A 27,985-nucleotide genomic window follows, 5' to 3' on the forward strand; every position below is an offset into this window, starting at 1 on the left:
CTCGACTCAACTGCTCGATTCAACTGCTTGATTCCACTGCTCGACTGGACTACTCAACTCAACTGCTCGACTCGACTGCTCGAATGAACTGCTTGACTCAATTACTCGATTGGACTATTCGAATCGGCTGCTCGACTCAACTGCTCAACCCGATTGCTCAACTAGACTGCTCGATTTGATTGCTCGACTTAACTGACAGCTTAATTCAACAGCTCAAATAGATTGCTCAACTTAACTGCTCGACTTAGCCACTCAACCCGACTGCTCGACTCAACTGCTTGACTTAACTGTTTGATTCGACAGCTCGACTTAACTGCTCGACTGAACTACTCGACGCAACTGCTCGACTGGACTACTCGACTCGACTGCTCGACTCAGCTGCTCAACTGAACTACTCAGTTCAACTACTTGAATAAACCGTTTGACTGGACTACTCGACTCTACTGCTCAAATGAACCGCTCGATTCGACTGCACGAATGAACTGCTCGACTCAACTGTTCGACTTAACCGCTTGACCCGACTGCTTGACTGAAGCATTCGATTCTATTGCTCGTCTCAAGTGCTCGACTAGACTACTCGATTCAACTGCTCGACTGGGCTACTCGATTAAACTGCTCGACTGGACTGCTCGATTTAACTGCTCGACTCGGCCACTCGATTCAACTGCTCGACCGGACTGCTTGACTGAACAGCTTGATTTTACTGCTCGACTAGACTGCTCGATTTGACTGTTCGACTCGACTGCTCGACCTAACTGCTTGATTCGACTGCTCGACTCGCCTGCTCAACTCGATTGCTTGTCGCGATATCATATGGTCGGTGTTAAACCAGACCGGAACAAGTAGCAAAATTTTAAAAAATGAGTTGATGTGATGTGATGATGTGATGAGTTAATGATAGCAAACGATCAAGAATTTTCTAAGCAATATTTTACTCTAATCAGACTACATAAATGTTGCAAACAGCCAGAAGGTTTTATTCAGTTAAATAAAATCCAATACGACCAGAAAAACTATTTGTTTCAGTTTCCGATTATAACTCATTTATGTACAACATTTTAGAGCTATATTGTGCAATTTAAGAACTCAAAGAACTAATACAAAGATTAAATAAACATCGTCGCGAACACTGGCCAATGGAATGTATCCGCAGTTTTCGGAACTCTGTACAGACTTTTATATTTTCCGGATCGTAAAATTCGTACTCAACTAGTATATTATAAACAGGGATGGTTCGATCATTTTAACTCAATTTTGGTTCATTTGACAGTACCGTCTGAGCCGAGAAAAATTTGACAAAAGTTATATATATTACTAGCTTATCAGAAGTTCACTGATTGACGGCGAAGCAAAAGGAAGCTAGAATGGTTCGATGCAGAGATCTGCATCAGCATTTTTTTGTAAGATTGGCAGTACTAAAGGGATTGATTTGGATTTATTCAGCGCAATTCGAAGAGATAGGAAATAATACTGCGTTATGCAAGCTTTAGATAAAATTATAATTTGTTCATATTATTACGCACATTTTACGTACTTACGTATTGACGTACTTTGATTTAACCTTTACGTCCCCGACCATTAAATATGAAGGTACTTTCAGTTACACTTTTGGCTCTATTTCCACTGATTTTCAATCGATTTTTATGCAACAAGCCTTAAAAGAACCACATTAGATTGGCCTTTAATGGAAAAATATGCTGGTAAGTTATAGATCCATTTTCCTGGAGCTATTCCAGCTCGCGGTGGGATTTTTTTTGACGTCATAAGTAACAGATGAATTCATATTAGAAATCTGCTTTTGCAGCGCAAAAGTCTATACACTATCCTGTATAGCGCCGGCTTACGCCTCACACTCCGGAACATCCGTTGTCGGTTCTACCGGAACTCAAAAGTGGTTATTTGGAATTCTCTTCAAAAACATGGCAAATGAGGTATCAAATGACAGGATTTTTCAAATTGCTTTCTTAGCCGAAAGCAACTGCTGGCTATTGATATTTGTATAATTTTATCCCGCTAACATAAGTCATAGTTACATCTTAGCTTCTTAGCTTATTTGTTGAAAATAATTTTTTTATTTAGTAAACAGATATATTACCTTGCCATATGCATGAAGCATTTTGTAATTTCTGTTTTAAATGAAGAAAATAAATCATTTAAAAAATTTTGCTCTTCCCAGCCCGTGTGTTTTATATGGAGCTGTTACTTTTGCCTGCCCAACAGATCTCCAATACATATGCACTCTGCAAACACCCTATATATAGGTATTGCTTTATCATTCAAAACTTGAAACTGGTTACTTTTTAAAAAGTTATAACTTCTGAACCGCTGTTACGATTTTGGCGGTTTTGGTATCATATGAAAGGCATAAATATTTTAATAAGCTTTTTAGAGTAAATATTGGCCAGAATCTTTTATCTTTTAATATAGTGCGCAAGTGGCTGGGAAATAAAAAAGTTGGAAAGGCTATGGAGGGGGGGAATATATGGAAAAATGGTTACTCTTCTGTTCAAAGGCTTTAAGAATGGACGGTCTCTTACAAGAGGTGGAGGGAGGTTCAAAATGGTAAAGGGGTGCATTTCTCTTGCATATGGACCGATAGCAATTTTACAAGTGACTGAATGGCAAGAGGAAGTTTCTGAAAGGGGGAGAAGGTTTAAAATTTCTAAAAAAACGCTTTATCTCGTATTATCGGGATTACCTAAAAGAAGACAAATTTATAAGTGGCTGCGGGACGACAGAGGCTGGCGCTGGGCAAACTGACAAAGGGAATAGACGCATTCAAATGGGTTTAAGGGTTTTATTGACTGCATTATGAGAATTTTTATTACAATAACAGATGTGGCTGAGAAACAAAGGAATCCCCAGCAAGATCGAGCAATCAGCTAGTTTATTTATAATTACAAAGATAAAAAATATTATTTTTTTGTGTTTTCCTGGTTTAAAGACCAAAGACCATTTTTTTATAGTTCGTCGCCCGTCGGGAGATGCATGGTATTTATTTTTATCTGCAAGGAAACGAATATTCCTGGCAAGTTGACGAATATTCCTGAATTCTCATTGCCGAAAGTGCCCGTTTTCTTGCAGGTAGAAATAAAACACCATGCATCTCCCTTGCATTGCGCAACTATATTACTTTGAAAATTCGCATAATAAAAATAATAAATTTCATAATAAAATAAAAAATAATAACATTTCTCGATTTTTAACGTATTATGTAAAAAAATCTTAATTTTCTAGAAAAATAATGTAGAAATGGGTTCGTTCTTGGGTTTAAAATCGTAAAAAGATGAAAATACGAATATTTTCGAAATTTTTTAAATTATAATAAATACCTACGCTTCAGTGCAATATTTTTCCTGAAAGGCATCTTAAAATACCTTTCATTTGAAACTAAAATCACCGCTTAGTTTGTTTCGATGTACGATGCTGGTCTAACAAGCCAGTCATCGACTGAAGTTTGTTCGAATCTCGGCTAGGCGGTGCTGCTAGATAGAGTCAGTAGGATTAATGCACTAGTCCCGTAATTATCCTGTACTCTAATAGCCGGCTGCAAAGTCTGTCGGTACAGAAGAGTTAAGTCTTAAGAAAGACGTTTAAGTCCAAGGCTTTTTTTGAAACTAAAATTAAGAGAAAAACGCAAAAAACTTGAGAGAAAAATAATGATTTTTGAAACCGTAGGAATCCCTAAGCGCTAAATAAAAACATATTTTTCACGAGACAAATTACTAATAGTTTACAGTATACCAACAACAATTTCAGCGACCTACGATCAGAGATCTAACATAGAAAAAACTGCACTTCTAAACTGTGCCATATTTAAATCGCACTTTCAAGTGACGTCACCCTGCGGCGATGCACTTATATGCTGCTGCTGCCGATGCTTATATGCATCGGTCTTCGATGTTGCCCAGCAGAGTGACGACGGTCTGTGAGGTTGGTTGGACACGGTAATTTAATTTTAGCTATTTCGCATCTTGCTAATCTGCCGTCCTCTGACTTAAACATTGCACGACGACCAAAAGCAACTCATCTCTGGCCCGGGGATTTTATTGCACTTACCGGTTCGGAAAGTTCGTTGCACCCGAAGTTGCATGATAGGTACCTATTTCTGTTTGGTTTTATTTCGTCCTTGTATTTTAATGTTAACCTAGGGTATACCGAATTGACATATACGAATTATTTTTAATAGCTTCTCCAATCATGCGATGTATGTTTCGGTTATGTTTGCTAGCCGAAAATCGCTACGTTTTTAATTATTTTTGGCTGCCGTTGTTGGCACTCAACAGCTGCTCTGCCTTCGGACGAACGAGAAGTGACATCGGTCAGTCAATTAGCATTTATTAATAACGACTCATCAAACGTTAAAAAGCGAGCTGTTGCAAATTATTATGGCCATACGTTAGGATGATGCGCTCAGGTTATCCCCGTCACTGTGCGTTGTTATTTAATAAACGTGGGATAATCGTGTTACAGTATTTTATATAAATTTCATTTTGTAGTAGGTAGCCGTTTGGTTGTCAGCAATAAGCAGGTGCTACTGACAAGGTGTGTACAAGCGACTGCGGTTTCGAGTTGCATTGTTCAATCTTTCAGGAACACGATGGCAGGCTATTTTAAGCTGGCAGCGCAGTCAAACTGACAAACGTACATTTACCGCTCGCAGTGGCCCATTACTGTAAAATGTGTGCCTATTTTAGAAAATAGAAATGATGCAAAATTTCAAGAGAGACTGAGCTCAACTGAGTCTCTAAGTGTAGATCGTCGATCATTACTCATTCGTTTGTCCATTTTATGCATCGTATTTCCAATTTTTTAATATGATTTTTTTCGTGTCGCTGACCGTCTGAACTATATAAGCGAGGGGCAGCTGTGGAAAAACATTTAACCAGCAAAAAAAGATCATTTCGATTACTAAGTGAGAGCAGCTAAATAAATTGCCGGCCATAATAAATAGTAGCGTGTGCGAAGTAAATTTTGTTTATTCACGTGCCACTTGCCGTTGATTTTATGCACACATTCAGTTTGAAAAACCGGCAGCAGACTGATTTACGGAGAATCCTACGTCAGTCAGGACGGACGCCCAAAGGTGTAACGTCAGTTTCGGACGCAGTACTGCAAGCGTCCATCCTAAAAGTCATTTTTCTTGCCACGGTTATTGTACCTGACCCTCCTGGTACCTAAGGGGAAAAATGAGCCGGGAAAACGATCCACGGACGGTTACATTTGAATGCTTGATATGTTAATGAGGAAACTGAAGGTTAAATTCTAAAACCCGCTATAGCTCATCAGTACGTGCGACAATCCTGTCTGTTTAACGTATAACCGCTTCGTAACCAGTATTTCCTCAGTTTATTTATGATCTGTCAGAAGAGACAACCTGAACATTTCCATTTGCTTTCTTTCAACTATTGATGATCTGCTAGCTTCCAAAATTCCTCTAGCAGTAAGTCATATGACTTACGGCAGGTGGCGACGTCTGGAACAAAATATCACACAAACTAGCTGAGCTGTGCTGCGTGTTGTCATTCAATGAGATACGATGGTATTTCAATGTCAAATGCACCTGTCAAATGTTCCAAGAAAACATTTAATACCGACGGTCAACGGATGCTGGCCCGAGGACTGGCCACGGAAAATCTAGTGTGGCACCTGTGTGTTATTCTTTAAATGTCACAGCAAACCCGTTATTTGTCACATAAACGTTTCAAAAGTCTACGCCTTCCGCTATATCTACGTTTGGATTTCGATATTTACTCCTCAATCTGGAAATAACTCTGCAGCCCTTGTTTTACAACGGAACGTGTGTTTTATTAATGATTTAGATGTGAAAAATTGGGGTGTGAAGAATTCATTCTCAAAAACCCAATGTCTTGAATGTTTTTATGACGACATACACAAAAAGCGCTTGGGGGAGTATTTTCCGGCGTCGAGCTATTTTGTTTCTGGGCCATTTTGGTGTGTTCATGAAGATTTATCATCATTTAACGGTCCAACGATTACAAAACAAACTTCTAAGAGGTGTAATAAATTTGCTGGTGTATTATTTTAAAAAAGCAGTTCATAAGAATTTTTCGTAGTTATTGAAAAATTTTATTCCGGTTAGGTGAAGATAACGGAAAAATGCCTGACTACTACGGACACTGTTGCAAATTTGGATATGATTTGTCAACTGTTCTCACAGAAATCCTCTAGTGGCTTTTGTTGACGAAAGGCTACATGAAACTACTCTACTTAGGTAGCGTTCCCAATCGCGGTGATTTTCTCACTAATCTGACTATTGATGATGCGCTGATCAAGTTGGCTGCTGTAAAGTTAAATAGCTCATCCTCTGGATCGGACGGTATGGTATGCCTTCAGTATTCTTAGAGAACTATATTGATGCCTTCGCTGTTCGCTGCCAATGAACAACACAACTGTTTTTGACAAACAAAATCACCAAATTGCCATCGCTAAACGGGAAAAACTAGAATCGTATCGTTCACATATTTATCGATTGGTTTTTCCAAAATTTCACAAGGTAGCCATCTAGGACCATTGGTTTTTCTTATTTATTTTAACGACATCAACATAGTATAACATAACATAACATAGTTCGCTTTCAGATGACTTAAAACTGATCTCAAAAGACAATGACTCTAATAACATTCTCGCACTCCAGGAGTAGAGCCGCTGGATGGTGCAAAAACAACCGTTTGATACTAAACCCCGACAAATACGAAGTGAATACGTCTTCGAGAAAGTGGTGTCCAATAATGTTCAAATATCGGCTAGCAAATATGCCTTTACGTCTTGTAGATTTTTTAAACGATCTTGAGGTACTGCTCGACTCCAAATTGATACTCAAACATATTTCGTTCGTTGTAAACAAGGCTTGCTGGAATTTAGGACTGATTATGCGTATCGTCAAAAACCGCCATGAGATATGCAGTCATGCACAGGCTTGGCATACACTTTTCGCTTCGATTTTGCTCTTTTGATTACTGCATCTCAGCCAAGCAAAATTTGAAAAAGTGATGTATGGGGCGTTTGTAGAATTTGTTATTATCTACAATATTGCTGAAGTAAGCGTTACTGTGCGTTTTGTATTTATGACGCTATAAGGCTGCTACCCTCTTGGTAGCAAAAAGAGCGCTCTTTTTGCTACCAACGGCATTGCTGCGCTACAGCGCTGTAAATACTAAAGATAGAACTTCACTTTTTTCAGCAATATTATAGATAATTACTAGCTCTACATATGCCCCATACACCACTTTTTCAAATTCTGCTTGGCTGAGGAGCAGTAATCAAAATAGCAAAATCAAAGCGCAAAGTATATGCCAAGCCTGGATATGCATATTGCTTGAAATCGATCTACTATACGTTGGGTCGCTCCTTTTTCGAATGTTGCGTACTCGCATAGAGTCAGCCGAATTGAGATGGTCTAGCGGAGGTTCATTCGCTTTGCCCTCCGAAGGTTGACATGGAATGACCCATTTTGCCTGCCAAGCTACGAACAGCGGTGCAGACTAATTAACCTTGCAAACCACTTTGGGACGTCATCAGAGCTTTCTTCATGATGTTATGATGTCCCGGATTAACCGGATTAACTGCTCTTGAATTCTGGAAAAGCTCGACTGCTTAAGACCAAATATTTCCACTTGCGTGTATCGCGCCAGAGAACTTATTCCAGTACCTTCTAAAACAGTTGTTATGGCAACTTATATGACTAATTCTGATTATAAATAAGTCGCACCTAAAATTGACTAACAATGTAATTTTATTCTGACCTGGTTTTAATCTAGTTTTTTTCCAAAAAATCTGCGGTACACGGGAAATTTATTCCACGAAGTTGTAAGATCTCTCGTCTTGCAACATATGTAACGGTCCTTAGGTTTCAAACTAACATTTCTTCCACTTCTTAAATAAATAGCAAAATCTGGTTTCAACAAAGTCGTTTTTTATATCCTTTCCCCTCTTGTTCGATTGTAGGGTATGGGAGGGTATTTTCAGTCTATTTTCTTATTTTTTCGCTAAATAAATATTTTGCCAATATGAAATTTTAACATGTTACAACCATTTTCTCAAAAATGTAATTAGGGTAAATTGCCAATTATTGCACAGTTAAGCCCTCATCTAAAGCAATTGAATGTTTTTGAACAGATGAAAGCCGATTTTTTGACAAAACCGCTTACCATACCGAAAGACTAATATAAAATTATTTCCCATAGCCATCTGTGGGGAATTCCTTACAAAAACCGTGTTGAATTTTTTGCAAAGCAATTCTGCACTCAATTTTATTGCACTCCAAAATAACCTTCAAATTTTATTATTACACACCTCACGCCCAATTGTTGCAGAGCTTTTGTTTTGACAGTTACTCATTATTATTTGAACAATTGAAAAACTAAAAAGAGGAAAAATCGTGAAACGGAAAACTACGGCTCCCACCGCTTGTGTTTTTTTTATAGTAGGGCACGGGAGGGTATTTTCAGCCCATTAAGCGATGGCATCTATTTTTTCGGCCTATGGCCTAGTTCTAGTGGAAGAACAGGTGGTTTTGACGTTCTTTGAACAAAAAATAGTAGATTACTTACAGTCTAGAGAAAATAGTTATAACATATTAAAATTGTATGTCGGCAAAGTATTTTTATTGGCGAAAGAAGAGGCAAATAGGTTGAATTTAGAAACCTGCTGAAAAGACCCTCCCGTACCCTATATTTCATTTATTCTGTTGATATACAAAACGCAACGCCACAGAGAAGTGATCTGTCAAATGCGCGTTACAGAAAAAAGGGGTTGGGACGTGTGCAATGAAATTGGAAGAAGTCCGGAGTGATTCGCGATTGGGGCTCAACTGGCAAATTGTAAACAAATCGTTTTATTACACCATCAGCCTTAAAAAACTGATAATATCCTTGACAAGAATCCTTTCTACTGTTTTAATCGTTAGAATTATTTAAAACAAGTTTTTAGTGATGGGCGATAGAAGTGTTTAATCAAAACAAAAGACAATTTGCAGTTTAGCCCCTTGCATTGTTATGAAGTGACAGGCTTATTTGCAAATCGTTTTGTAAACAGACGATAGTAAAGAGCGAAACAAACTGCGTTGTTTTCAAAACACAGGCGCATTTTAAACAGGCGAAACTAAATAAAAAAATCAAAACAAGGCAAAACAGGGCTGGGCGGTTCTCATTGTCAAAATGCTTTGAGGCTCATTCCAAGGGGTTCAACTATAAAACTTAGATTTTAAGCTTGAATGCACAAATTTTATGCAGTATTGTTGTGAAATTATAAAATTGATTTATTCTACACCAATTTATGTCTTTAAACTTGATTTTTGTAACTTTTATTTAAATTAAGACTTGTACTGGCAAATTATCACAGTGATATTCCTCATTGTTTACACTTTGTTAGTTGCGCCCTTATCGCGAATCACTCCGGAAGTGTCGTTTGGTGTTTCTATTAATAAACTTACGAATTTATCGGCAATTTGTGTTATAAAGACCCAATTTTATTCACTTATTGAGTATAGTAAGTTTTAATCAATGCTACGAAACGCATAGAACATGTTGATTTGCATCTAACGTTCGGTAAAAGCTTATTTTGTAAATCAACGTTCTTAATAACTTTACAAGGCGAAATTGGGACACATGAAAGAAAATTTATTATTACGCTTAAAAATCACATTGATTCACAGATTCACGGGGTATACCCGATGTTGTCAAATTACATTTAACATAATAAACCACCGAGAAAAGGTACAAGCACTACGAAGTGTGCACTAATTGGGTGGGTGCAATAATTGGCAAATTACCCTAATCTATTGTTTTTTTTTTGTTAAAAAATCATCAAAACTGGCTGTTCTGGCACCAGAATTTGGCGCAGACCGAAAAAATAGAAGCAATCGCTAAAATACCCTCCCGTGCCCTACACTACATATGTTTTCTTTCCAGAATTTCCAAGAATGGGAGAAAACCAAAGCCTTTTAGCCTTATTGGACTTATCTCTTGTCAAAAGTCTCCCCTTCTTGCTTTCTAGCCACTCGTACATCTGTTATCGGTCCGAAAATTCGCATAATCCAGGAGAACCGAGGCAGTTTCTTAAGCTCCCCTCCATACTAATTTGAATATGTAAAGGAACATGTATTTCAAGTTTTATAAAGAACTGTTCATGCGTGAAGGGCGGAAAATTAGGCAAGGGAAAGTCATTGAAGCAACGCTTATTAAGTTTGTATAACGTTCCTTTTTACCCAAATTGGTGGATCTGCGGCTTAAACCGAGCTTTAATGAAACTTAATTATGACCGGAACAACCGGTCAGCATTTTTTTTTTGTTATTTCTGCCGAGTTGGGATTTGAACCCGGGTCCTCGGCGTGAATGCTAACCACTACACCGGGACTGACCCGGTGATCAAACATCTGCTCTTTATTTCGCAAAAAAAAATTCGCTCAATCTGGTAGACCCTATCGAGCTATCGACTCTTTGTTTCATTACTTTCTTCTACCGTTTCCTCCGTAAAAATTACCGTTAGAAAAACTTAATTGTATGCCTGACCTCATGCAAGGTCAAGACAAAAATCACGTGGTTGGTCGAGTCCCCATACTTCTTTTGTGCAATACTGCAAAACTGTAACAATAGCTGCAGTTTTTACAAAATGCGGTTTCAAAATAATATCCTTGTTTTCCCCCTGTTATTTTCGTCAGAAGATAACCTCACTCAAGTTGCAGTGAACAATATATGATTTGGTATCAAAAATTATGTGTGATTTTAACGTTTTCATTAGAATCACTTTAGGGACAGCTAATGGCCATTGCTTTCAGTTCAAATTATGTAAATTATTGGAAACTTACCTCCTTCTCATCCCCGTCGACAGGAGAATCTTGTCGGTCTGGGTCAATATCCTGTAATCAAATTTAAAAAAGGCATTAGAGCACACCAACTCATATCAGAAGAATTCGCATCGCTAGTTACCTCCATGTCGACATGTACAACACCGGTGGATCGCCGTTTCGGGCGTCTCCTTCTCTGGATAACGGCCTGCGTTGCCTGAGCATTGCCACGGTTTTCGTTTTCCTTGTCATTCTCCTTGTTATCCTCACTAGCCTTCAGAGGCCTCCGCAGATGCAAACTGGCGTCATTCTGCTGCTGCTGACTGCTGCTGACGGCTGTTGTAGCAGTGGTGGAACCAAGTTCGGGTGCCGATATTGGGCGAGCTGCGATAAAATCATAAGCACAATATTAGGATAAAATTAGAGAGACTTCTCGAAGGGAAACCCTTACTGCTTAGATTACTACTGTCCCCGTTTTGTCTTCGCTGAGCCAAGGAAGACATTGAAATACTATTAAATTCGTGCTGTTGTCGGCTATTCGAAGAATCCAGGGCAGTGGCGGTGCTGCTAGGGGCGGTTGTGACGGTGTTAGTAGATGCAGCGGCTGGAGTGCTGCTAACAGGTGCCGAAGCATCTTCCAACTTGAACTAAATTTAAAAAAAAAGAAGCAAAAAACATTGCAGCATGAATTTTCAAATAAACATATAAGTATCCTTTAATAATAGGTAAACTGAGTGGAACTAAAATCAATCTGCCACGGCAGTATTTAGAAACAAATCGCAACCAAAAGCTAGTTAGCATTATTTCTGTCTGTGAGTAGCGAGCCATGCGTGGTTTGTACTTACCTTTGAACCGCCGTCAACCTTCAATCGCCATGATGGCCTTCTTTCAGCCATCGTTGAGCCCGTCGATTGCTGGTGATGGTGATGAAGTGGTGAAGATGGTGCGCTTGCTGTATCCTTTCGCGCCAATATCGTACCTTCGACGGAGCTTACCGGAGCTCCCACATTTGATGTGAAATCACTTTTCGTAGTTGCTGCAGAAGCAGAAGCGGTAGTGCTTGGTAAAGACATTGGTCCCTTTGAACCAACGAAATTTTCCTTATCACTTTCCGCGTATTTGTTTGCCTCTTGGCGCAATTTTTCTGCCAGAGTAAGCGAGTTTGCGTTATCGATGTCGAACAGCGAACGCTTGCTGGAACTGAAGGAAGCAGGTGTTCGAATGGTAGCCGTGACCGATGTCGAAGTCGCAGGAGTACTGACGTTGGTTGAATAGTCGCCAATCGTGGCCTTAGTTTTCGTTAACTCGTCTGATTCAGTCTTTTTGTTAAGATTATTGTTATTACTGTTAGGGTTGTTGTTGTTATTTGTCGTGGTGACATTCGCGCTTGACGGAACACTGAACACCGCTGTCACAGTGGGAGTTTCCGCTTTATCTTTCTCTTTGGTGTTCGACGAGATTTCCGACGTGGTTGAGCTGCTGAGCCTCGGAGTAGTAATGGTGTACGAAACGCTGATCTTGCTCCCGTCATCCTCCGGCGTGGTTGGCTGATCGCCGCCACCGCCTCCTCCACCACCACCACCACCACCCCCGCCACCTATGTCGCCTCGCTGGGGCTTGAAGGTGGATGAGGGTGGAGCGCTGATTGTGAAGCTAGCGGATACCTGCCCTTCGCTAGTGGTGGAAGGCGGCGTCGTTACTGGAGAAGGAACTTTGCTGCTTACCTCGCTGCTGTTGGTACCGCTGGGGTCCACCGACGGTACACGGTCGTTGATGGGGGTGGATGTGGATGACACGGATGTGGTGGTTGTTGATGTTGTTACTGTAGTTGCGAACGGAGTAGTGGTCGTGGTGGTGGCTGTGGTGGCCGGGTCGTTCTGTCGGTTTGAGTTAACAAGGATTTGGACACGTAAAGCCATATGGATGTAGTGAATCGAGTGCTAGTCTATTGTTTTAAGGTGTTTGGTGAAGGATGAACTTTTGTTTTCGGGATTACAATAAGCAACACCGCAGAAGGAAGCACAGTTTTAAGAAGTTTGACTTAAATTTTAATTATTTATCAGGTTAACCCTAGATTCATCGCTGCAGATTCTTCCAGAACATAAAAATGAACCGATTAACGGCCACAACAATTATTTTGCAAGAGGTCTCACCCTGAAAGCCGTAAAGTTAAAATGTCTGTATTTAATAAATTTCAACAGAATATTGATAGGCGACTAAAAACGGCATTGCCTTACACTTTTCCTATACATTTTGCTTTTTTATATTTTCGTTTATATTCAAAGTCCCAGTAAGGAGGAAGAGGTCCTGTTGCTTGTAGAAACAGAAATGTGAGATATCGTAAAAATTCACATCTCATTAATTTTGGCTATCTAGCAACATTATAACCATTAATACAATCTATCTATCCATATATATAAAAATGAATTTCTGTCTGTATGTTCCTTATAGAATTGGAAACTACTGAACCGATCGGTGTAAAAATTTGTATACAGGGGTTTTCGGGGTCGGCGAAGGTTCTTATAATGGTTTGAGACACCTCCCCCCTCTGGAAAGGGAAGGCTCCCATACAAATGAAACACAAATTTTTGCAGAACTCGAGAATCAATCAAGCAAATGGAAGCAAATTTGGCATGTAGGGGTTTTTCGAGGCAGGATTTTTTTCTATGATGAATTGAGACCCCTCGATCTCTTTATTCGCGGGGGGGCTCCCATACAAATGAAACACAAATTTCCTCTTAGCTTAAGAACTAATCAAGCAAATGGAACCAAATTTGACATGTGGAAGTTTTTGAAGGCAGAATTTTTTTCAATGATGGGTTGAGACCCCTCCCCACTCTAAGAGGAGGGGCTCACATACAAATGAAAAACAAATTTCTGCATAAATTCAAGAACTAATCAAGCGAATGGAACCAAATTTAATATGTGCGGGTTTTTAGAGGCAATAACTTTATTTATAATGGATTAAGACCCATTCCTCCTTTAGGAAGAGGAGCTTCTATACAAATGAAACATAAATTTCCTCATAACTCGAGAACTAATCAAGTAAGTGAAACCAAATTTGGCAAATGGGGGTTTTTGGAGGCAGGATTTTTTTCTATGATGGCTTGAGATCCCTTCCCCCTTGGAGCGGAAAGTCCCATACAAATAAAACACACATTTCTGCATAACTCGAGGACTAATCAAGCAAATGGACCCAAATTTGGTTTGTGAGGGTTTTTAGAGTTTAGAGCTTAGGGTTTTGAGACCCTTCCTCCTTCTGAGAGCGGGCTCTCATACACGCCTTCGCACCTATTTCTATTTGTTTTCCTAGGTCTGCTGGCATTTATTACTTCCGTTCAGTTGGGTCCAAACGAGCGATAGCGAGTAAGGAGAGGGTAACACCCGCGAAATGGTACTTTCCGCGAAAAGGCTATGTTATGTTAGCTATGAGCTAACTTTATCTGGCGTAGTAATTGGGGACGTGGTTTTCTACTTCACTGTGAGGAAAAATTGAAAATTTGTGTATTAAACTACCCATGGTTTAATAGTTACGTAACTGCCAAAATAAATCATCTAAGGTTGAACTCCTCGGAAACTTGCAAAACTCAAGATCGTGACAAGAGTAATCTAAAGCAATACGAAGTTTGCCAGGTCAGCTAATTTCAACTAAAGTTTAATAGCAAGATTCTCTGAAAATATTCATGCAAAACGAAATTAAAAATCAAGAACCAGTAATTTTAATTTCTGCCAAAAAAAAGTGAGTTGAATTAGAATATAAAAATTATTTTCTTTTTAGACATTCGTCCAAAAGTTGCAAATAAACCATGCTTCCTTTCTGCGTTCACTGCCTGTAATGATTTTATTTTATTTTTACCATATAAAAATATATACAATAAAAGTTTGAAATTCAGCGTTCAAAACAAAAGCCATAAAACAAAACGAATGGAAAATCAAATGAGAGCCCCTTCCGCTCAAGCAAGGGTATGTTGTTATTATTTTTCCTTTCGGTCAAATTAGTTCCTAACTTTTGGGCGGATTTCTTTGTTGTCGTCTGGATGAGAGGGCACACAACGCACACTAACAAAGAAAGCCAACAAGTTGATGGCGCTGGGGCTGGGCTACGAACGACATCGCAGTTGAACCGCTGCTACTTACCCTTTGCTTGAGCCACGAGTGTGTAATTTTGCGGGCTGTTTTTCGTGGGGTTCGGAACAAACATAAACTCAAAAGAAAATCCTTTCACCAAACAGAAAAGCGGAAAAACCTTATGACAAACACAACAACAAGGGAGTTTCGTTACTTACATCGCTGTTGGAGGAGTTTTTCTTTTTGACCAACTGCTCGGCGCTCTTGATCTCGTCCAGGGTGACCCCTTGAGTCGAACGTCGCGTTTCGCGGACCCGCTTCGCGTGCGCTTTCCGCTGCGTTTCACTCTCCTCGTCACGGGTCGGTGGCACAAAGGATCTGTTCGTACGAAGTAAAATAGATTTTAGTACCGGATTTTTTTTTGATGTTTTTTGTGCTAAGCTAGCTGGGCACACAACATTCAACATTCTTCAATTCTTGATAGTTATGTACTACGCATCGAAAAACAAATGCTTCCTATTTGAATCGATCTATTCGGGGCTTATGGAAATGACGATGGATGTCCGTGTTCAACGAGGTGCGAACAGAAAAAATAAAATAAAATAAATTAGCTAACGGTGGATGAGAGCAGTTAATATAAATAATGACGAATTAGTAATTTGTCGGTTTTGAGTTTGGGAGACAACGCGACGTAGAATCAACAAAAATCATGGAAATCTCATGCTGTCCGATATTTCGTCGGTGACCTTTGTGGATCAACTGTCTGGAAACACGATGCGATGTTAGAGACCGGGTAGACATTTTGGTTCAGAACCAAACTGTCCCGAAAGGTACCAGCATTTTTAGGACACTATTCAGTGAAACGCTAGCTTGAAATGTAAAACACTATTTAGTGAAGTAGCGTATAACAAATCGCTTCGATTGCTGGTTAGTTTACGAGTAAGTTAATTTACAACAACTTCACACAACAACGCTAAACTGGGTGTGCGTTCGAGTCTCCAAAGAGAAATGATTGGAACGGACTCGAGCAAGTACCAGAAAATCTCAAAAAAAGCAAATCACAAACGGTAATAGTTACTTGAAGAAGTTTTTGAAAATATTGCCCGGTGAAAGTTTATTCGTAGAGGTCACTGTTAAGGGCGACGTAGCCGGTGTTGTGTTGGTCGGTGATGACGGAGCGTTGGTAGCGGAACTTGCGTAGACTGCGGCTACGCTCTTAGCGACAACGGGTGGCTCCGCCGCCGACGGATCTTTTTCTGCGGGGCCGGATTTTGCGGTTGCTGCCTGCTGTGCTGCTGCTGATGCCGCTTTCGTTTCCTGCTGCTGTTGCGCCTCCTGTTGCTGTTGCTGTTGTTGCAGTTGTTGCCTCTTCTCGTTGAGTGAGGAGAGAAATTTATTACGCTCGTTATTAATCTTCGTCTTCTGGGCTTGTTCGATATATTTTCGGTTCAGTTCGAACAGGCTATGATTTTTGTTGATCGCATTACTACTACTATTGGTGGTAGTGGTGGCAGTGGATTCTTTGTTGTTATTATAGCTATTGTTGGCTGGTGTGACGGTGACCTCTGACGGTGTGACACTGTTCAGATTGTTATTGTCACTGTTGGTAGGTGTGATGCGGTAGGATGAAGATGGAAGCGCCGATAGATGGTGTTTTTTTGGTCACGAGATGAGTCACACATTCACACATTGTTACAAACATCGAGTTCAATCGACGAGTACGGTACCGATGGTATGACGAAAAGGCAACGGAAGAAACAAAAAAACAGTTGCTTGATTTCTGTACATTCTTAACGATCAAGTATGTTGGCGAAAAGGAAGATAATTTCTGAAGTTATCATTCGGCTTACGGTAAGTTTAATATATACATTAATAATATAATCGGTCCTATAATGCTTCCTCGATGGACCTCAGTAAAAAATTTGTGATTAATTTGAGAAATTATCTTCCATCCGCGTGAACTTATCGTAGCAACTCGTTTCGGTAACTTCCCCGGTGATTTCTAGTAGCAAATCACCGTTTAGTTAGCAGTTGGAAAATTCAATACAGTCGCAGTTCGACTTTCCAAACCTAACATGGCTTTTGTCCTGTATATCCAATTGATTTTTATCTTTTTTTTTTTGAAAGCATCTGAAATGAATCGTTCAAACCTCGAACATTTAGCCTTCGGTACTCACCTGCGTATCTGGCCGGCGCTGGGTGTCGTGGTTGGCGTACCGGTGGGACTAGTTGGAGGTGACGTGGCCGATGGCGTCGTGGGGGTTTGTACATTTCCTGTAGCGGCGGGACTGCCGGCGGTACTGCCCGTGCTGCCCAGCACCAAGTTGCTGGTAGCTTTCCTAAAAAAGAACCGATCATTCGAGGATTATTCCATTTAATTAGCAGTGCTGGATGAAATAGCGAAGTTTCCAAGAAAGTATAGATTACATGGGAACAAATCAGTAGAATATACTAAGAGTAGAAAAATCAGCATTCAATCAAAATGGTAAAGCTTGTTTGCAACGATGATTGGAAGTATTACGAAATAAAAAGTTTAATATTACAAGAGTTAGAGGTTACTGATTAGCTAGCTAGAGATCAAAACACAGCATCATACTGTAGATTACCTTAGCGTTCGGTGGTCTTTGAGCGAGGCTGACCTTTGTACCAGGTAGTTGCTGACGGCAGTTTTCGTCGCGTTGGCTGCATTGTTCGTGTTCGGTAGTATCGGGCACGAGTTGGCCTGTATTCGGGCCCGCAGTTCGACGTACTTTTGATAGAACCTGATAGAGATAGGTCCGCGGCGGGGGGTTCCAGTGGTACATCGCAAGTGTTTGCAGCGCAATGGTCAGTGTATGGTTGATGGTGTAGGAAGTGATGGTGGTAGTAGAAGTAGTAGAGCATAGTTTGTGTATAAGTAACAATCATTCCATGTCAGTGTGAGTTACGGTGTGCAATCACGGGACGAACAGTTTAGTTTACGGTGTTTTTTGTTGATTGAAATATAGCAATCCGTTAATCGAATGGTAGTAGCATGATGGCAGATGAAATACACACACACATACGCGCACGTGGTTTATACAGTGATTTTTTTTCATCGAACAATTTGGTAACAAAGGATGACTTAATTAAATTAAACAGAGAAATATTTTTTAATCGAATCTATTGGGTGCCAAAATTGAAAAAAAAGTTGCCTTTTAAATTGTTTTTTTTATGAGGGATAATGCAATCGATCGATCATCCTTTGTTTACCGCATAAAATCCTAACTGTTACACATCAATATGCGAAATACCATACTAAAACACTAAGCAGCCTGATTAAATTTGGATAAATAAAACCACTCAAACAGACATATTTTGAAAAGTATTCAAAAATAAAGGATCTAAGCTTACTTTTCATCGCTCTCGAAACTCTGCGTCCGTCGTAGTATCACATCGGGCTCGGTTGGCTGATTTTCTTTCTCAGGAACTTCTGCAACGAGACGGACAAGAAGATTAGCGCGTTTAGTGTAAGCTGTAGCTCAGAAGAAAAAAACAAATGTTCGATAGCCGCGAAATATGGAGACGTATAAAAGAGATGCTTGCCACAGGGTATACGAGAAATTATGCGAATAAAACAGACTAGCGAGAGCATTTCGATTCGCGATGTATGCTTATGTTTTGGGTATATCCATTGCTGTTATGAAGTAGATGCAACGAACAAACGATATGTAACGGTAATAATTACAGTATGAGCTGAATACGAATGACGAATGGCGGCTATGAGCTAATAAAAATGAGGAAACCAATAAAACAGCTATTACGATTTCGGTACGAATCGGAAAGTTCCCCATTTTGTAGTATCCTAAGCGTTTCCTGCTGCTGCTGGGCGTGTTCGACTGTCGGAATCGGCGTCGGGATGGCACGTGGACGCCGCCACGGGACCGGTGGCGGTGCAACGCTCTGTCGGGGTTGTTGTAATTCACCCTCACGTAGCTTCGGAACAATTAGCTGTTCCACAATCGGCACCGGGCTTGGTCGGGATATAATCGGAACAGGTTTGGGAATATCTTCTGCGCAGCAGTGCAACCGAAAAAGTTGTTAGAAAAAAAGTAAGACAAAATAATTGAATCAGATCGACGTGGTCAGAATTTCGAGAATAGAGAAAAAACGCAGGCAGGAACCAGAACTGGATGTAAAACTGAGTTAATATCACTCCGTGTAGCGGTTTGCTAGCTGCGCCGTTAAACGACTGAAATCAATGAATAAAAGTGCTCAAATGGCGTCTATAGAATACACCTCTAGGTATTACATTCGTCAGACAAACTTTTGCGTCTATCGGAGCTGCTTATATGACTGGATGTCTCCACTACGGAACTTTACTAAAACAGAAATGGTGATTGATGACTTGTTACTAGATTGTCTGCTAACATTCAATTGGAGTAGGAATTAAGTGCAATCATTTTCAACTGGCGCGTTGGGTTGCGAGCATTTTATACGCTGAATAGGAAAGGCCAGAGCTTTTATTTCGACAACTAATTTAAGGCTCCAATATTATCATTTTACTTGTACACTGGCCTTTCAGCAACAATTTTACTGAATATTAATTCCAGATAACCAAATTTAAATTATTAATTAAAAGAATGTTTTAAGAAACAGATAGCATGCTAAAATAAATAAAATCAAAATGCACGATAAAAAAGTGTTTCTCTTTGGATCGCTATTATAATGCACAGCAGTTGTAAATCCCTGCATGTTTACTACAAGTTCCAAGAACATTTTTTAAATTTTTTGTTCATTTCAACTCAACAATAAAAAAGTTCGGTCGATTATTTGAAACAGAGGGCACAGCTCTGAATTTCAATCATGTTAATATTTTAAGAGTTACGGTATTTTATGTACGAGATTTACAAATCTGTGCATTTAATCTTCCTGCCAATAAACCTTTAAAAAAATTAAAAGTTCAGCGCACTTTCTTGCTGCAGCAAAAGCATTCCAAATGTCGCCTGGCTAAGAAACAAACAGTCCGTTGACGAGATCTACAAACAACATAGCAAAGGGCACACGCGAGTGGCTAGCGAAGTTATTAGATAGCTGGCGGCACTTAAAATCCAAAAAAAATAGAGTAGGTACAGCGACACGCAAGAAACTCTAGAATTGAAATTGCAATCCGGTGCCCGGTGGGGTGTACCTGCATCGGATTCAGTCAAACTGCTCTCAGCTTCTGTACTAGTACTACTACTAGAGGAAGAAGAATAGGGAGACGATTCTGACGCGCTAGTTTCCGATTCTGATTCCTGTTCATCCTCCTCCTCTGCTTCTGCTTCTTCCTCCTTTGTTTCTTCTTCCTCAACCGCGGCTTCAGCCTCTTCTTCGACCTCCAACTCTTCGTCAGAGCCTTCAACGTCCTCAGCTGATTCTTCCTTTTCCACATTTTCATCATGATCACTTCCGCTTTCTTCCACCAGGCCATCGTTGATTCCATCTTCAGTTTGAACATTTTCTTCTTCTTCTTCTTCGTCCTCCACTACTTCCTCTTCTTCCTCTTCCAATTCATTATCACTGACGATTTCTGAATTTTCTCAAACATTTTGCGAATGACATATAAATCTAGTATAGAAATAACTAATATACAAACAATAACTTACCTTCTTTCTCTTTGCTGTCGATCGGCTTTACTTCTACCCGAATGACCTTCGTGGGTGTTTCGATGCTATTCTCAATAGTATCCGTAATTCTGAAATATAAAAACGATCTTTTATCGATTGTTCATTAACAATAAATTAACCCCAGCTAACCTAATATGACTAGCAGGTCGCCGTTTGGGTCGCTTGATGTTCTTCCTGGCCTCGTCGAGCAGCCCGACGATGTCCTTTTGTGCAATGTCGATCGCATACTGGCCGCTGTAGTTCTGAATGTCGATATCCACGTTGGCGTTCAATAGCATCTGTACCGCTTCCTTCTGGCCCCAGTAGGCGGCCGCGTGCAGCGGCGTCCAGCCGTCCACGTCTTGCTTGTCAAAGTCCCCTCGTCCGTCCAGCAGCAAACCGAGCACTTTGATGTATCCTTTCGCCGCCGCCACGTGGACCGCGGTCGCGCCAGTCTTCGGGTGAGGTTTATCACAGTCGGTGCTGTCGCTGCGGAGCCACCGTTTCGCGTCGATCAGCATTATTTTCTCCTCGATCTGGCGAGCGTCGTCGCAATCGATGCCCTGCTCGTCGATGTGTCGCTGGATGAGATCCTCCATCGCGTCCGAGCAGGCTAGATCCAGTGCCAGCTCGCCGTCGCTGTTGATGGCCGCCAGGTCGGCACCGTTCTCTATCAGATAGCGGGCTATACTGAGAAATCTGAAACGACGGATGGAGTTGTGTTGAATGTTAATTTTTGTATATATTCAAGGGTCGTAAATCATTAGCTTCCAGGGAAGTTTAATGACGTAGAAATACATGATAAAATTATTCTGCTGAATGACAATGCTCGCCCTCATGGAACAAAAGTAGTAAAAAGTATTTGGAAACGTTCAAGTTGGATATTATTTTACCGCACTCGGCGTATTCTCCGTATTTTGAAACTAAAAAAGTGTTCCATGTTCTCGTTCAAATACGATTTGCTAATTGTGAAACAAAGCAGTTTTGCGCAGTCGTGATTCATATGAACATCAAACTAATTTTCAGGTTTATTGTTTAATCATTGTATGACGGATTTCAGTTGAAGATAACCTTACAATGTGCTTCTAGTAAAAAAATCGTTACAGAACAGATTGATAATTGAAAGTATACTGAACTGTAGTAATCAACCCAGTTTGAACTGCGTAGTTTAATCGGTATACTATCCTAGGGTTCCTCAAGGCAACATTCTGCGATCATTAGTTTTCATTCTCTTCGTATACAATCAGCCTTGATTTTGAAAACTTACTGTTTGTCGACGGTTTCAATTATTTTACTACAAAATCTTTTCTCGATCGCAAAACTTTATTACCGTATTTAGTTTAGTTTACTGAATTTGCTTTGGCAAGCGAGCGGGTGTGGCATTGAATCTCGATAGAATTGGCCAGGCATTTATTTTTTATAATAACAGTTTTTACAGTCGACAGGAAAATCGATAGAAGAAAGTAATGAAAGAAAGGTGAAAGTAATGAAAGACCTAAAGGGAAAAGAGCAGAAAATAAGATAAGAGAGGGTAATTGAAGTAACGCTTATTAAGTTTGTGTAACGTGTCTCTTTACCTACGTTGGAGGATCCGCAAATTAAACCAACCTAAAATGGGAGCGAATTATAACCAGATTCGAACCCAACTTTTCCCCCAGGCTCTGTGGATTGCAGATATTGATGAACCTTTGAACCACAGTGGACTGAACAAAAAGGAAACTCTAAATACAACCCGCTTTTTAAACGTGCGACGTATTTTAAATTCCACCAACACTAGTTTACCTATGTAGCGAAAATTTCGAATTGTTTTGTGCAAAAACAATGACGTGTTCTGGAATACAAGTGTACAAAATTCGGAAGGTGGTATCGAATCGAAATGACAAAGAGAATGCGGTGGCCAAAACTCGCGAAAGGAAGCAGTACAGGAAGTGGCTCATAAAAGCGTTTTGTATTGTGATGGATGATGAAACCTACATCAAGGCTGATACCAGATAAACACCGGGACAGGAATACTATCTTGCCATCTCTAAATTTGCAGTCCTGATAGCGTCCGGAAGAAGCTGTCGCGATTTGCTAAAACATTCGTTGTCTGGTAAACGATCTGCAGAGTCAGCCGTTCATCACATCAGGGAATGTCAACGGACAAATCTACAGGAACGAATGCCTCCAAAACTGACTTTGGCCATTCTTGGCAAAGGCCTCACAAAGGTTTTGGCCAAATTTAGCATTTTGCCACTATGCCCGGCTCGTCTTAGACTGATACAAAAACAACGTTGTTCTCGTACCAAAAGAGGATATCCCTCCAAATATTCCGGAACTTCATCCCTATCCAGAAATGTTGGTCATAGTAGCATCGTCCAGGTTTTTTTTCTCGTAATCCGCACTTCATTCTTTTGTGGGATCGTTATTGATTGATTGAACGAACTGCTTATTATCCGTGCTTGAGTGTTTCTAGCCCTTTTGTTCTCCATGTTTTTACTACTTCTCGACCAATCTCGCTTTCTAAAATTAGAAAATGTGGAGACTAGTTTTATTTTGTTCATGGACAAGAGGCTTCATCGTCGGTAAAGCTGAATTCAACACAAAGGGAAGAAGGCTTACTACTTTGCATCACAAATCTCGGTCCTAGAACCAGGAAGTGAAATAAGTCACCGTTTGCGCATGGACAAAACGCTTCATTATGCATTTCGAGTAAGTAAACTGTTATAAATTTAGCAAGAAGCTTTATTTCAGAGTTCAGTATTAAGCAAGGCTGTGCTTAGTGAGGCAGAATTTAGAAATACAGCAGGGGCCACTGTTCGATTTTGCCACATACTAGCCAAGCTCCCCGGGTGAACATTTTGGGCAATCGTAAGCATAAGCATAAGCATAGGATCCCGGGTGAACATTTTGGGCAATCGTGACGGAAAACTATTGTAAAAGCCTAAGAAAGACGCAGATGCTCGGATATATTTTCGCACAATGGCACGATTCTCGTAGCAGCTTCATACCAACTGAGATCTGTTATCCACCTACTACGAAGCAAGAAACGTCAAAAATGCGTAGAGGTAAACTAAGAAACAGCAACAGCACCATGCAGTAAGAAACGCCAAAAAATGCGTGAAATATAAAGAAATCCATTGGCATTTTAATACGCCTTGCACTCTCCACTTCGGAGGGCTGTGGGAAGCAGCAATCAAGTTAGCGAAATACCACTTGTTACGTGTTCTTCCAGATCACGTTTCGTTAAAAGAAGACATGCACACACATGACTCAGGATTCGAGACTTCTAATATCAGACCCTTATTTATATCAGACACGGCTGATGATCTCCACGGTTTTGAACCTAAGAGATTGAAAGGAGTCTAGTTGAAGAACTCTTTCTGCTGGAATTAAAAACCGCTGACAAGCAGCAACAAGCATTGGAACAACTGTTATTCCCGTGTACGCAGAGAAATGGCATTCTGACGGATGAAGCCACAAATAGCGTATGCGTTACAAGTAATCGTGCTAATCTATACCTATAAAAATGGATTTCTGTCTGTCTGTCCGTATGTTCCTTATAGAATCGAAAACTACTGAATCAATCGGCATGAAAATATGCATGTAGAGGTTTTTTGGGGCCAGGAAAGGTGTTAGTGATGGTTAGAAACCCCTCCCCCCACTAAGAGGGAGGGCTCCTATACAAATGAAAAACAAATTTCTGCATAACTCGACAACTAATCAAGCAAATAGAACAAAATTTGGCATGTGGGTGTTTTCGGTGACAAGAATTTATTCTATGGTAAATTGAGACGCCTCCCCTCTTTATAAGGGCAATTATAACTCCTCTCCTCTTTAAAAGGGGGGGGGGGGCTTCTATACAAATTTCCTCATAACTCGAGAACTAATCAAGCAAATGGAGCCAAATTTGGCATATGAAGGTTTTCGAGGGCAAGAATATTTTCTATAGTAAATTAGGACCCCTCCCCACTTTAAGAGGGGGAGGAGGGCTTCTGTACCAAAGAAACACAACTTTCCTCATAACTCGAGAAGTAATTAAGCAAATGGAACCAAATTTGGCATGTGGGTGTTTTTGGAGACACAAATTTTTTCTATGATGAATTGGGACCCCTCCCCGTTTTAGGAGGGGGGATCCTATACACATGAAATACAAATTTCCTCATAACTGAAGAACTAATCAAGCAAATGGAACAAAATTTGGCATGTGAAAGTTTTCGAGGGCAAGAATATTTTCTATGGTAAATAAGGACCCCTCCCCACTTTAAGAGGGGGGGCTTCTATACAAACGAAATACAAATTTCCTCATAACTCGAGAACTAATCAAGCAAATGGAACAAAATTTGGCACGTGGGTGTTTTTGGAGACAAAATTTTTTTCTATGATGAATTGGGACTCCTCCCCACTTTAGGAAGGGGGGCTCCTATACAAATGAAATGCAAATTTTCTCATAACTCGAGAATTAATCAAGCAAATGGAACCATATTTGGCATGTGAAAGTTTTCGAGGGCAAGAATATTTTCTATGGTGAATTAGAACCCCTCCCAACTTTAAGAGGGGGGGCTCCTATACAAACGAAATACAAATTTCCTCATAACTCGAGAACTAATCAAGCAAATAGAACCAAATTTGGCATGTGGAGATTTCTGGAGGCAAAAATATTTTCTATGGTGAATTAGGACCCCTCCCAACTTTAAGAGGGGGTGCTTCTACACAAATGAAATACAAATTTCCTCATAACTCGAGAACTAATCAAGCAAATAGAACCAAATTTGGCATGTGGAGATTTCTGGAGGCAAAAATATTTTCTATGGTGAATTAGGACCCCTCCCAACTTTAAGAGGGGGTGCTTCTACACAAATGAAATACAAATTTCCTCATAATTCGAGAACTAATCAAGCAAATGGAACCATATTTGGCATGTGGGTGTTTTTGGAGGCAACCATTTTTTCTATGATGAATTAGGACCCCTTACCTTTTAAGAGGGGGGGGGCTCTCATACAAACGAAATACAAATTTCCTCATAACTCTAGAACTAATCAAGCAAATGGAACCAAATTTATCATGTGGGTGTTTTTGTAAGCAAGAATATTTTCTATGGATTTCCCCACTTTAAGAGGGGGGGGGGCTCCTATGCAAATGAAAAACAAATTTCCTCATAACTCGAGAACTAATCAAGCAAATGGAACCAAATTTGACATGTAAGTGGTTTTGGACGCAAGATTTTTTTCTATGGTGAATTGAGACCCCTCTCTTCTTTAGAAAGCGAGTTATGGCCCATCTCCCCTTTAAGAGGGTGGGCTTCCATACAAATGAAATGCAAATTTCCTCTTATCTCGAGAACTAATCAATCAAATGGAACCAAATTTGGCATGTGGGAGTTTTAGATGGCAGAAATTTTTTCTATGGTGAATTACGACCCCTTCCCCTTTTAAGAGGGGAGCTCCCATACAAATAAAATTCAAATTTCCTTATAACTTGAGAACTAATCAAGCAAATGGAACCAAATTTGGCATGTGGGAGATTTTGGAGTCTTGAATTTATTTTACGATAGTTAGAGACCTCTCACCTCTGTGGTAGGGGGATATGGACTCTCATACAAATAAAACAGAAATTTTTGCGAAACTCAAAAACTAATCGAACTCGAGAAATTCGAGACTCTTCCATAAAACATTAGTCAATACAAGACCACAAAAACTATCTATAGTAACACTAGATCATTCAGGACGAGACGGTCGCGAGTGTTGCCGGTGACCCGCCGTCGGAAGCGCCGCCCACTGGGGGGGCTTGCAAAACTCGAGATTGTGACAAAGATCATCCGAGATTCATGATTTATGTACAACACAGGTTAATTTGTGGCAATACGAAGTTTGTCGGGTCAGCTAGTAAATAATAAACATATCGAATCTCAACAGAGCTGCAGGGGGTTTATATTGTACTCGTAAATTCTGTATGTAAAATATTTCGGGTTAGGAAGTCGGCAGAAAAAAATAACATTGCATTTCGACATATTTACTTTCATACGGTTTACGAGGCATCAAAGCAATAGGTTGTTTATGTCTCGTTGTAGAACATATCGCAATCGAGAGAAAATGTATTAGTTCTAAAGATTTTCGGATCATCAGCAAATAACAATAATTGCCAGAGTCAAGTATATCACAAATATCGTTCACAAAAAGCACGAAAATTACTGGTCCCAGAATACTGCCTTGAGGAACACCACACGTTATAGGAAAACCATATGATTTATGTCCTTGTATTTTTTCGAAAGCCGCATGACCAGTTAGATAGCGTAACCAAGTGTATATCTCCACTCCAGTAGGCCAAGGCACTTCATTTTCTTAACTGCTAGCATATGCGGAACCTTATCCAAAGCCTTGGAAAAGTCAACACCAGTAGAACAGTACAACCAAGTAAAGTAAATTAATCCAAATTTGAGTTCAATTTCATGCTAATTTCAAGTAAAGTTACAAGTCAACTTTCAACTCCAGCTCCAATTCCAGATCAAATTTAAGTCTTATTTCAAGCGCGGTTTTACGATAAATTTAATTCAATTTCTATTCGAATTAGAAGATAGAAATGTACCCAACATCAAAAAGACAATTTTGCATAAAAATTAGTTTATACCTTTAAGAATATTTTGCAAACGTCATGAAACGAATATCAGAGTCCCATGAGAGTTGAGAGAGTTCTGCCGCAAAAGACGATCAGCAAGACAGTGTCACCAACCCAATGCCCTTTTTTAACCCAATGCCCTTCTGGCATACAATATAAAATCCTATGGGAGCGACAACTGGTGAACGTGATTTATCTCAGTTCGTGTCGAACATTGCACCTAGCGGTTTCCAATTCCTTTTATATGCATTATTCTTACCTTTATAAAGCAGATGCTTTGCATTATGTAGCGAGTGAAACGACCGTTACAGAATAGATACTTAATAGTATACTGAACTATAGTCTGTATTTTCCGAATAAAACTATCATCTTGTTCAAAAAGCTAGAAAAGTAGCATTATTAATGCGTTCGCACGATTAAACTGAATGTTTGTTTTGTGCTTCAAGAATTGCAGATAAATTGATAAGTCAGATCAAGTCAAGTTTTAATCCAATTACTCTAATTTTACACGAAATTAATTAATCTAGGTATTGCACTCTAACTTAGAAGTTAGTGGTTTAAAGTTTAACTTAAGTTTTTCATTTTTTTTTTCATTTTTTAGTTTAAAAAATGTTCTATTACATGGAAAAGTTTGAGTTATCTTCTAGATTGGTCTGGCTAGAAACGAACAATTTCACAACGGACTGACTAATCGAAATGGTTCGTTAGACATACAAAACGCAAAAAAAAAACTAACCCGCAGGAAGATGTGGCATGCAGGGGAGTCCATCCTTCGTTGTCTTTCCTGTTCACATCTGCTCCATTCTGTACCAGAAATTCCACCATATCCAAATTATCGTCTATACAGGCCTGCAAACGGGAGAAGAAAATAGAAAGACCAGTTAATCATCGTGCGTAGCGCATGTTTCGA

At 39.9% G+C, this 27,985-nt stretch overlaps 1 protein-coding gene across 4 annotated transcripts in view; it reads right to left on the minus strand.

Annotated features, from left to right (window-relative positions):
* The window catches only part of LOC128738815 (protein phosphatase 1 regulatory subunit 12C), a 129,367-nt gene that overhangs the window by 29,068 nt on the left and 72,314 nt on the right, over positions 1-27,985 (minus strand). For all 4 annotated transcript variants that reach the window (XM_053834223.1, XM_053834222.1, XM_053834221.1 and 1 more), the window contains exons 3-13: positions 27,812-27,924; positions 20,632-21,180; positions 20,482-20,570; positions 18,248-18,326; positions 17,482-17,637; positions 17,053-17,214; positions 15,094-15,253; positions 11,653-12,684; positions 11,259-11,454; positions 10,950-11,191; positions 10,829-10,879 (exon numbers count right to left, since the gene is read on the minus strand). In XM_053834223.1, the coding sequence (XP_053690198.1) occupies positions 10,829-10,879; positions 10,950-11,191; positions 11,259-11,454; positions 11,653-12,684; positions 15,094-15,253; positions 17,053-17,214; positions 17,482-17,637; positions 18,248-18,326; positions 20,482-20,570; positions 20,632-21,180; positions 27,812-27,924 (2,829 nt within the window). The remainder of the gene's footprint in view (positions 1-10,828; positions 10,880-10,949; positions 11,192-11,258; positions 11,455-11,652; positions 12,685-15,093; positions 15,254-17,052; positions 17,215-17,481; positions 17,638-18,247; positions 18,327-20,481; positions 20,571-20,631; positions 21,181-27,811; positions 27,925-27,985) is intronic.

Source organism: Sabethes cyaneus, chromosome 2 (genome assembly GCF_943734655.1).
Source record: "Sabethes cyaneus chromosome 2, idSabCyanKW18_F2, whole genome shotgun sequence".
NCBI classification, from domain to species: Eukaryota; Metazoa; Arthropoda; class Insecta; order Diptera; family Culicidae; genus Sabethes; species Sabethes cyaneus.